The 12,810-nt window shown below is 33.7% G+C and overlaps 1 protein-coding gene across 1 annotated transcript in view; it reads left to right on the top strand.

Annotated features, from left to right (window-relative positions):
* The window catches only part of LOC149799635 (dual specificity protein phosphatase 6-like), a 41,747-nt gene extending 30,009 nt beyond the window's left edge, over positions 1 to 11,738 (top strand). The window contains exon 8 of the mRNA XM_089958229.1: positions 1,058 to 11,738. Within this exon, the coding sequence (XP_089814355.1) occupies positions 1,058 to 1,386 (329 nt within the window). The 3' untranslated portion in view covers positions 1,387 to 11,738. The remainder of the gene's footprint in view (positions 1 to 1,057) is intronic.
* Positions 11,739 to 12,810: the final 1,072 nt, after the last annotated feature.

The raw sequence follows: 12,810 nt of genomic DNA, 5'->3' as shown, positions 1-12,810 counted from the left end.
TGAAACCATGACCCTTTGATTACAAATCAGACACCCTCATCTGAGCTAATGCATCTGTTTATGGTTGAATTCCTATAACAAATCCAGCCAGCTGCCACTGTACTATTAAAGTTCCATTAGTTTCTGTACCAAGGACAATAACAGTAATTTTTACATTTGTACTATAACTTTCTTTCCTTCCTTCCTTTTATTGACAGGCACATCGCTGGTCCTGTGCATGATTATTTTCATAATTTGTAGTTTTGAGCATTGTGAGGAAAATGTAATTAACCGTAATTGCTATTTTCGTTTTATAGAATACGTAATACGCTCTTTCAGGGCATCTTATGGTTGTACTGTTCAGTAGCTTTTCTTTGGTAGTAATCTCTGAATTAATCTGGAGGATGGAGCTGTGATAGTCAAGTGGTTGGCATGCCGTATTTGTGACCCAAAAGGTTCAGGTTTGAATACTACTTAGACCATGTCCTGCCACAGAAGACTTCATCTTGTTTCTGTTCAACACAGTTCATACTAATGTGATATAATCAATCATGCATGGATATGCTGGTAAATGTTAAAGAAATAAAAATTGCCTGGTGAACAGTGAATTGAGTGAGTGACCAGTCCATCAAAGTAGAAGGTGTTACCCATAAGAGCTACGTCTGCACAAGTATTCATAATAATAGAATTGCTTTCCTAGTTTTTTAGTCCATGACCAGTGTTTCCTTTAGGCACAATTCCCTAATTAAAATTACCTTTTGAAAAGTTTTGATTTATTGCAATGTTTGGGCAGCATCATGTTATTATTGTCATAGTACTATGCAATAATATAAACAGAAGATCATAACTTAACCAGAGATATTCTTGTACAATACACACAAAAAATGATGAACTTGCAGTCATTTGCTTCTGTGGTTTGTCTCTGTGGTGGTGGTATGGAAATACTTTGCTAACATTGCCTTGGTACTGTAAAGTCTTTCATGTGCTGATGTGCCACAAAACATCAGTGTGTCAATCACTCAATCCAATAATTCTGAACATTGAAATGAATAGACTGAAATTTGTTTCTGCCTTTCAGATGAAGCTCGAGAGGAAAGTCAGGGAGTACTGGTGCATTGTCTGGCAGGGATTAGTCGGTCGGTCACGATAACCGTGGCCTATCTGATGCAGAAGCAAAATATGTCCCTGAATGATGCCTATGACTTCGTTAAAAAATGCAAGCCCAACATTTCACCAAATTTCAATTTCATGGGGCAGTTGGTGGAGTTTGAAAAAACTCTTGGCAACAGAAATCGAAAGTGTTCATGTACACCCACAGCTAAATGTTTCCAACACACACCATCAAATTCATTGTCTATATCATTCCCAGATTCAGAGGAAAATGGACAGGACACAGCTCCCACATGAAATTTTTTGTTGTTGTTGCAACGCCACACCTCAGATGGGTCCATGCCATCACAATGATAGTGCTTCATTTTGGATAATTTGGTGCTGTTTGGTTTGTAGTCTGCTGTTATACATGTGCAAGTGTACATCTTCTTTTGAGTTATGATTTGTGTTAAAATTTAATGCACTTAAGCATTTTTTTAGTTGCAGAGATAAACAATAAATGATTTTAACTTTGACATTTATAATATAAGTTTTTTAATTTTCTAGTTAAATTTTTTATTTAACAGGCAAACTTGTTGCGTAAAGTGTATGTTGCTTATAAAATCATTGCTTAATTACTCTGTTAAATTGCTCACTGTCGAACATGTCTGGTTTCATTTATCATGAAAGTTATGGGGGGGGTGGAGGTTCAAGAGAAGCACAATATGAACTAGTTTGCATGGTTGAAACTTTTGTAGTCTGCCTCTTTAATTACAGAGCACACACAGATTTTGCTTCGTGGATTTGACTGGTTAGTATTTCCAACCATTTGTTTTTTTTTAAAGTGCATGTAAATGAGGAACCAGTCTAATTATCAACAGGAAACTAGACATCCTGTCATAATGAATGTCCAGAATTTTTCCTCAAGGAATAAATTTGCTTGATGAAAGCTAGTCACTGATAAAGGTCTGCGGTGTGTGTGTGTGTTTGTGTGTGTGTGTGTGTGTGTAAAAACTATTGCCTTTATTCTGTCAAGACAAATATACTTTCCTTTCTCTGGCCCTCACAAGATTCTAGCTGGTACTCTTTTTAAAAAATATTCTTAGCCATAAAGCTGATGATTTATAACTCTTTCCATCAGTTAATGGTTTGTAGTATTAACCAATTAATGGGTACCATACTATGAAATGTCAATGCTAATTTATAATTTCTAAACAAAAAAAAAATTGAAGAATGCATATTCACACTATGGATTGACCAAGCAATGGTAATTAATAAATGTAACACAGGCACGTTTGTATAATTGAAATCTGAATTATTACATAAAAATCTTGCTCAGTATAATCCAATCTTGTACATGTTAGGACCTGTTTTTTTTAACCATTTGTCTGGTTGTGGTTGGAAGTATGACATTATTTTTCCCAAAAGGCTTGCTTTTAAATTATATCATATGCTTCATTTTTAAATTCTTGAGCGGTATTGAAAAAAAGTGTATTGCTCTTTATCAGCATAAAGTTTAGAATTCGATACTATTACAGCTTATACAGTTATTCAGTTAAATGACAATAGTTGTAGTATTTTGCTGCAATGAAAGTACCTGTATTTAATGATATGAAAGTACTTGTATTTAATGATATGAAAGAGTTATAAGTGCCCCATTTGATAAAGTCAGAGGAGCCCTATTTATAATAATTCTATTTGCCTACTAGTCTAACCATCCAGTAGTCTGTCTTTATTCCATTAATTTGGTTTCCACAAGATAACTTTCCTAGGATTTATTGGATTTTAATCAGGTTTGGCATAAAGTCATGTACTGATGAGGTCTCAGAAGTATTCTATATCCTGCCTTCATTGTTATCATCTAGAGGAGTTACGACTTCTAAATTTCAATGTTCAGTTACATAGTATATCTTTACCAAGGATTTTGGTCAGCTTATAATTGAAAAGATAGTGAACGAGTTTGATTTTAAACATTCCATGCCTTCTTTTGCAGGAGTTATACCCCCTGATTGCCTGTCCCACTGATTTTGGATTCTGGAGCATGTCTTGTTCAAGATTTTTCATTTTCAGTCAAATTTATCCTGTGGCTTTATATTCATGAAATGTTGAATGAGTTTGATTTTCTGTCCCTAGATGACCAGTCCTTCTGAATCTGTTTTCTGCAGCATAATTTTAATTAGTATTGTCAGCATTTAACCCATGTTGGCATGTAACTTTATTCTGATGTGGTGCAGAATTAGTGAACTTTAAATCATTTTACATCTTCATTTAGAAAGAGGCCCCTGATTAGTATGCTCTTAACTTTTGCTTGTATGGAGTAACTTTAATTTAGGATTTTGGTATTCATCCATATTTAAAATGCTCTTTACATTCATAAAACTTGAAATGGTTTGGTTTCTAAAATTCTACAACATCTTTTACAAGGGTTATCGCCCCTGATTTTCCACTCTCGTGACATCAGTTTTTGCTGCATTATTTTACCATAGTTGAATCTGGCATGTAGCTTTATATTGATGAGAGTTTGACTGATTTTGATTTTCAGCCTTTACTGTCATCATAGAGACATGTTATGATACTTGATTAACCCTCCTCCTGGGTTTTGTTTCAGAAGCAGAACACTACCTAGATTTGAAAACATTTTGATGAGACCTTGATTGGCTTTGATTTCTAGCATTACAGGAGTTATATTCTCTGATTATCCATCCTTTGACTGGTTTCCACAGCACACCTTTATGAAGGTTTGTCAGATCTTAAACAATATTGATATGTGTCTAAGACCATGAATGAGTTTTACTTCTAGCATTCCACAACTTACCTCTTTGCTTTCAGTTTGGTTTCAGCAACATACCTTTACCAGGTTTTGTTACATTAATATTAAGTATATGGATTTATATTGATGAGATCTTTTGAGAATTTGATCTCCCTCATTCTTATATACTTCTGTAGAAGAAGCATGGACCCTGATTGCCTGTCTTCCTAACATTGGTTTTTCACATGTTAATGTTACTATGCTTGTTGGATTTCCATCAAAATTAGGTATTTAGCCTATTGATTTTGGTGTCAAAGATCAAGATCACTGACACTTAATATGCAAGCCCAGGTGGCATTTTCTCACCTCAGATTGCCTTTGTCCTACTAAATGTAACAAATCCCCATATTTTTATCTTTATAGTGGGACAGTGGTACATAAAATGTTAACTTCACAGCTCGAGTAAGGTGCAAGACTGGTGTGACCAAAAAGAAGAAAAAATGGTTTCTGCACAATAATATTAGTTCTTAGACCTTGACAGAACTTTGTGAATGGCTTGCATGTAGTGTAAGAATGAAGCCTATCAATTTTGGGGTCAAAAAAGTCAAGGTCACTGACTAGAATGAGAAAAATGGTTTCTGCGCAATGAATTATTCACCATCTGCATTTAACAAAGCTTGTGGATGACTTGCACATGGGCTATGGATGGCTTGTACATGGGGAAAAGGACAAGACATTCGATTTGGGGGTGTGTGAAATGGTAAAATCTGGGGTCATTTATGTATCTTTGTATAGATAAATGACATCATTATTTCATGTGTTTGTATTGTTTTCACCAAAGAACAATCTTTGTTATGTCCTTTATATTAATATATTTTTGTTATTGCCTTTGTTGCCCTGAATATACTTGTGGAATATGATGTATAAAAATCTTGTACTTTTCGTCGCAAATCAAACATTTTTCAGAAACGCTGGTGGGTTTTATTGATTTATTGATAACTCTCTTTTTGTGAAATAATTAAAAATCTTTAACAAAGTAACAAAAGTTTTTATGCGCTACTTTGTCCAATGATGCAGAAAAAATAGGCAAAATTTATGTGCTTCAGATTAGCAGCGTGTTAGGATTTTACACATAAAAAAATAATTGCATTGACATGATACAAAATAATTTAATTTCACTCTTTTAGTCCAAAGCACGTTGATCCTGGCATAAACAGAGACTGTTTTATTGTGTTGCATTCATTTATTACAGACTATGCTATTGGGACTCAGTGTGTTTCATGCACGTTTAAAATATTGGTACTTGATGACCAGTAATACTCAAAACAAAGCAATAGAGACGAATGCACCTTAGTCACTAAGCTGTTTCAGTATTAACGTTCTGATAATTAAAACTTGGTCTACTAGTAAGTTTGTGTTTTGCAGTGTTCACAAAATATCCCATAAAATTTACTATCTTGTTTTGTTTGCTGTTGGTTTTACCAGCACTTTTTTTTACTATGATTGGCTATATGATGCAGTGGAAATGGAATCCAAGTGCTTTTCTCAGGGACACTCAGATACACCCAACCCAGGCTTGCTTGGGCAGGTTTCAAATTTACAACCTTTCAATTATGAGCTGCAGAGCCACCCAAAGTTGTAACTAGAATTATATTATTCAGTGACAGTCATCACTGAAGAAATAATTTGTATCCACAGTGCACGGATTCTTTTCCATAAACAAGATTTTTTTTTGTGTTCCACTCTGGTGGCCAAGTGATCAGAGTGTCTGCCTTGGCAGCGAGAGGTCATGGGTTTGAACCCTGGCCGAGTCATACCAAAGACTTACAAAAATGGCACCAATAGGTGCCTCACTAGGCACTCAGCATTAAGGGGTTAGTGTTAGGACTGGTCGGCCTGGTGTCAGGATAATGTGACTAGGTGGGACATCATGCTACATGTCTGCAGCATGATGCCCCAGTGCTATGCATCACTATAAACTGCCACACTGCAGACATCATAGCAATATGACTGAAAAATTGTTAATGCTACGTTAAAAAATCCAAATCACACACACGCACGCACTATCCATGGGAGCCATAGAATGTACCATCTTATGGTAAAGCACATGATGCATGTTTCTACCACTTAATGGGATCAATTACCATACTCGCATTATAACTGGAATCATTTTATAATGAAGGGCTGTATATGTATATACTTGTATGACACAATCAGAGGTTTGCCAAATGAATTAGGCAAAAGTTTTAAATATTGGTACTGACACAGCCACTTTTTTGTCTTTGTTTATTGCAAAAAATACATTGCTGTGTATTTTATTCATTGAAATGAAAACAAATTTAAACAGACCTAGTTACCAGCAACTTTCTAACATTGTATAATTTTGAAATGTGAAAATTATTAGGACAGTGATCCAGTGTGATGTAAGAATCTTGAAACATTGGCACTAGTCTTTTTTCATTTGTAATGTGTGTAAATTTGCCTGTGATATTTTATGACCTGTTTGAATTGGATGTAACAGCATTTTGTGCGGACTTGAAATGTTTCCTAACAATGGTAGTGCTTGTTTATTTTCCAAACAATAGCAGTTTATGTACAGTTCCTAACAGTGGTACTGTATATGCAGTTTCCAAACAGTAGTAATTTATTTTCTGTTCCCAAGAAAAAGTACTTATGTAGTTTTCTAACAGTTGTACTGTAAGTACAGTTGTTTAACAATCACACTGTATGTACATTTTCCAAACAATAGTAATTTATGTACAGTTTACTAACACTAAATGTATGCACAGTTGCATAACAATTGCACTGTATGTACAGTTTCCTAGAAAAGGTACTGTAAGTAGCTTTCTAACAATGGTACTGTAAGTACACTTTTCTAATATTGGTACTCAAAGTACCATTTCCTTACAGTGGTACTGTATGTACAGTTTCCTAACAATGTTACTGTACATAGTTTCATAGCAAAAGTACTGTAAGTACAATTTCTTAACTGAGGTTTTGTATGTCCAGTCTCTTAAGGTATTCGATGAACACTTTCCTTGTAGTACTGTGTACAGTTTCTTAACACAGCTATTTTATGTACAGTTCATAACATTGGTACTGGATGTACGGTTTCTTAATAGTGGTACCGGATGTACACATTCATAACATTGGTACTGGAGTTTAAAGTTTAAATATATTTTCTTTCAATAATTTTATTTTCCTCTGTGAGGAACATTCACATATGGTTAGCATTCAGATAAATTTCAATTGGTCATAGCTTTACATATATTGCAGCAAGGAAGAGAGATCATACCAAGTCCTGCTGTATTAAAATGGAAATTTACTTTAAGTCTGAAGAAAGAAAAAAAATTGTCTTTTTAAAATGAACATTTAATTGGTATTAAATTTGGCTTTTAGTTTAAGCCTGTTCCATATTATCTGAAAATAAAAGTACAACAAAACCCTTAAACCTTTATTGTTATTATGGGAAATGAAGAGTTGCCGTAACTCTGAATTAACAATGCTTAAGAACTATGATTTCACTCACCTACATAGTTTTCATGTACAGTATAAATAGTTTACAGACACAGAAGTTGAACATCCATTCATTTTTGAAAATATAGGCAGCTAAGGGAAGTTCAAGGTATTTGGTCTTTCACATCATCTGATTGATTGAAATCAATTTCTTCCTATGGGCATTGATACAAAGTCATGTTCTGTCGACCTTTTAATTAACCATTCAAGTTGTAGCTTTTAAATTTACTTGTAATGTGATTTCATAAATATGTGTTGTTGACTATCACCAACAGGATATGCATACAAATGCTTACAATGATTGGCTAGGAGAAATAAGTGGAACAGGAAATTCATAGTTGCCAGAATGTTGTACAAAGAATGGATACAGTGTGCCATGAGTCTCAGGACTATTCCGATTCATACCTACACATCAGTTCTTTATATATCTGAAATTTATTCTCATCAGCTATCACATAATGTTAACCCATTACATTAAAAAAATTTGAACAGGTAATTATTTGGGTTACATGTGGCATTAAACATCTTTATATGACATTTGTTTTTGTTTTTTTAATTAAAAAACACATTAACCTGGATAAGTGAAGTGTATTCTACCTCAGAATGCAAGATGTATTAAATATAGTTCATTTTTTGATTAAAATGACTGAAGTAATCCAACAGTCTCACGGAGTATATTTTTTTCATTTTTAAGAACTTGTTAATTCATCTATTTGTTAATGAAAGGAGATTTTTCCATTGTATCATCTGTCCAGACTTCACCCACCTGAGTCAGGTTCCGCCCACAATTCAGTCTCACTCCGCCTCTTTGGATGTTGATCATATTCATTGATAAGACAGTTATTGTTATTGAAGTGCCATTTTATGTGTGTGTGTGTGTACCAGAATACTTTATATATGATTTTTTTTAATGTAAGAATATGTTTAGGTCGCATGCTTGATCTATGTAACAAAGTATATGTAGGTTTACACACTACACCTTAGACACAGTATTGTTTTGTTTGTAACAAACTAAAACATGCATTATTTTAAAAAAACAAAACAAATGTATTAATAATTTTTATTCATTTCCTGAGCAGTTTGCATTTTTTAACAGTTCATTTCTTAACTTCAAATACATAAGTTTTTCAGTAATTATATATTATGCCTAAAAGACATAGTCTGAATGTGTTAATGAGACCAAGTTCAAAACAAAATGGACATGTGGTTTAATTGCAGTTGAAACTACTGATGAGGAAGTTGTTTTTTATATATAAAAAACAAATTAATCTCAGTTGTTTTGGGTGCAACTCATAGTTACAAAGAATTTGAAATTATTCACTTGCCGATTTTTTTGTAGAGTGTATATTTTTAAGTAATAACCAAATCTAGATAGGAAGTAACTTGTGCTTCATCAGACCAACTATTTATTTTCATTCATGTCCATGATAACCTGAAAGGGTCTATTCTACATGCTCAAAAATTATTTAATTTATTTAATTATTTAATTTTGTGACAGTTATATGAATAACAGTTGACTTGAAATAGTAATTGAAAGTGGTATTTTGTGACCAGGCAGGTATAATTTAAATGGAATATTGAAAAATAAAGTTCTTAGAAGTTTGGTCATTATTAGCAAATGGCAGTGCCAATGTCATCAGTGCTTTCTTGGTTAAAATTTGAGACAAGTTGTAATTGCTGCTGTTCTTTGACTGCCATCTATTGAAAAAAAATTTGATTTTAAAAACAAAATACTTTAATGTTGGAGTATATAAAAAGATGCCAAAATGTAACCTTGGTGAAAATTTTGGGAGTTACGCAGTTTAGGCTACAATCATGCAGAATTGCACATAAAATAAAATACATTTTCCCAAAATTTTAAATTCTCAAACATTTAACGAAGCCGAAATTTATCCGAGTATGGCATCTATTATTTTCTGTTTTCTTATAAAGCCCACATGTATGGAAAAGGGCAACACAGAAGTCACTCATCAACTGTTGCAGCATCATCCTCATTATTCAGGTTTTAGTTTAAGTTTTTCATTTTATATTGAGCTTACTTATCCTGATAGAAATGCTGATGTATCAGAAAATGAGGGCTCCAGTCTGATTGAAGTCAGATCTCCACTGTCCTATGTGAAGATCCAACAGCAACCACTAAGGGGTCATGCTCTAGTGGCCTATGTTATTACCATAATCTTGATCTGCCAATCAGATGAACTCGTATATTATTTGGGAAAATGAACAGCATGGCTAAAGGTCATTATTGTGTGCTGCACAATTTTATTCACTTTCAGATTTTGCAAAGCTGCATTCCCATTGGGCAATTCAGAGGTAACCAGAACATGACCCCTAATCAGTCTGTCTCAGATCTTCATATAGAATAGTGGAGATCTATTTTTTAACATTGTTGAGGTCTCAATATAATATACACCAGTCGAGTGGTTTTGTATATACATGGCTAACCATAAGCTTGTATATGTGCTCCATTTCAACAGTATTATGTACAGCTTTCTATTGCATTTTTTACATAAATAGAATGTAAAGGATACAGAATAGTGCCATATATTTGTAGTCTTCAAACATGCTTATAAAAGAGTAAAATGTTTGGGGATTTTTGAGATCACACAAATTTATATTTGTATATGTCTACTGTAAGGTGGAGCATATTATGATGTCTGTCTTTCTGTTACCAATCTTTATTTCTAGACAGTGACTCTGTCTGCAATTTAAAGTTTCAAACTTTGTAGCTCACTTGCACTTGGGGCAAGAATACTCACCATTGATTTCAGTCGGCATGAAAAGGTCAGAGGTCAGTATCATTATTAATGAAATAAAAAACATAGTTTTGCACAAGTAACTCAAATTTTTCAGCATGTACAGTTACCAAACTTTGCAGATGGCTTGCACTTCAAGTAATGAAGAACCCTATTGAGTTTGGCAATGCTACGTCATGAAGATCACTAAGTGAAAGAGGAAAAATTGTTTCTGTACAATAACTCGAGTTCTCCACCATTACCAGACTTTGTGGATGGTTTGCACTTGAGGCAAGGAATTACTGCATGAACAGTCAATTTTACCTCAGAATAAAATTATTTTCTGCATAATAACTCAAGTTTTCTAACATCTGTAGCTACCAAATGTTGTGGATGATTGACTTCGAGCAGAGAAGCAGCCTATTACATCTGGGATTGAATGGTTGAAGGTCAATATCACTTTGAGTAAGTAAAATTGTGTCCTTACATTAATATTAGTTCTAGAGACTGGACAAAGCTTTGTGGATGCCTTGGTGTCAGATGGCTCAGTCATTAACCAAAGATAAAAGGTTTCTTTTTTTTAAAAATTTAGTTACTTACATAAGGACTGTTAATCGCGGTTGGTGTATAAATATATATTGTTTTACTTGTGTATGTCGCAGTGCAGATGAGTTTATATTAACTATTTCTTTAGCTATTTATCATCCTTATATAAAACCCTATTTGTTTCTTAAAATGCAAATGTAGTCAACAATTTATCATATATTTGTAAGAGTTTTACAGTACAACATTGCAGGTGAGAATTACACCAGTATTAAAAATGGCAGCTTGACAAAAATGACATTGATCATTTATAAGGTAAACAAAGTATGACTTGGACATTTATTATGTAACACCTATAATACTGAAAGGATGCTGATCAAAGGGGGGGGGGTCTGGTCTTTCACTTACAGCTTGTTTCTAAACACCCTGTTTTCAGTAAGTATTGATCTCATACTAACACCTGCACATGTTAACATCTATATAATGCTGAAGCTGTTAGAAATTTGTACTTTTCATAAAAAAGATTCTGTTAATTTAATATTATTTAGAAATTACATAGTACATTTGTTTTTAGATTACATCTTAAATTTTGCTTAAATGTTTGAGGTTTAGACATTTCTTTAGACAAAAGAAACCCATTTTAGTGCTTTATTTTGTACTATGCCGATTGTCAGAAAGTTTTCGTTGGTCACTATTATCTTTATTTTTTTCATTGCAATAATTTTTTCTGTTTTCTTTTCACTTTCTATATGCCAGATTTTTAAACAGAAGTTATTATCAAGTGTAGTTTTAAGAATACATAAATATAATTGGTGAACTTTTGGGAGTTAAACCTTTTCTTCAGTCTCAAGTATCTATTTTATTTACAAAGACCCACCCTTAGATTTGGATGTAAATATTTACATAGATTTTATCCATTTTGAAATGCTTCAAGTTGTTACATATTGCTGTATTTCTATTGTTGATGAAACTTAAATTGTTGATCAGTGTGTAGTTATTGACTATTTCATATTTGCCTGTTTATATATTTGTTAGAAAAAGGATAGTATTTGTTTTGATATTGATAATGTTAATTGTGCAGATCATTTATTTCATAGTAATATACAGTAAATCCAAGGTACTTTGTACTCAGTGTTTTCTTTTCTTTCATTGTTGTGGGGCATGAGGTTTGTTCTAAACTTGACTGAATGTGTGTAAGAGAGCCAGAGTGAAAATATGTTGGTACATAATTATCTCTTATCTTAAATTACTTAAATTGGAAATATTTTACTAGCACATCGAGTAATAGAACCACCTGATTAACGTGTTTGGATTTTTAGCACAGCTTTAACAATTTGAGTCGTATCACTACAGTGCCTGCAGTATGGCAGTCTGTAGTGTTGTCTAGCACTGGGGCATCATGCCATAGACAAGTAGCATCATGTCCCACCCAGTCTCATTATCGTGAAGCCAGGCCAACCAGTCTTAACACTAACCTCTTACTGTGGAGTGCCAAGCAAGGAAGCTGTTAGTACCATTTGTACAAGTCTTTGGTATGACTCGGCCAGCATTTGAACACACAGTCTACTGCATCCTAGATGGACTCTCAGTTGATTAGTAAATGATCTTACAGATTCAGAGCCCTCGATCAACATGCATGTTGAGTATTTTTCCTCTCCTCTCCCATTTGTCCCTTCATCCACTTGTCCTACTTTGTTCATGAACAGGATAATTTTTGGAAACTACTGGACAAAACCAGACCTAATCTGATACCAAATCCCAAAAGCTGATGAAGATCTGCTGACCTTGACAGGTTTTGAAGGTCATTGATATAGTTAGCCCTAAAAGAAACTGGTGCCTCTTGGACATTCAATGTAGCCACCACAGTAGCTATCTTGAAAATCTTGTTATTGCTATTACTTCTAGATGGATGGTCATATCAGCATGGGGTTTTCACTACAAGATTTTATGATTCTCTAGTTAGACCTAAATAAAAATGGTGCCAGTCTGACTACCAATATGGTCACCATTTTGAAAATCTTTGAAATTGCTCCTGGTAAATGAAAAGTTACATCAACATGGGATTTTCATCAGAAGACATCTTGTGATGTCTGGTTGGTTGTAAAGAAGATGATACTGATCTGACATTCAAGATGACCAACATGGCTGCTATCTTGTACATATAGTTATCGTTATTCCTAGTAAATGAAAAGTCATGTG

The sequence above is a fragment of the Sinohyriopsis cumingii genome, chromosome 5 (assembly GCF_028554795.1).
Source record: "Sinohyriopsis cumingii isolate HCF-2022 chromosome 5, ASM2855479v2, whole genome shotgun sequence".
In the NCBI taxonomy this organism is placed as follows: domain Eukaryota; kingdom Metazoa; phylum Mollusca; class Bivalvia; order Unionida; family Unionidae; genus Sinohyriopsis; species Sinohyriopsis cumingii.
The sequence above is the reverse complement of the archived record's forward strand: the minus strand, read 5'-3'. Positions and strand labels throughout refer to the sequence as shown.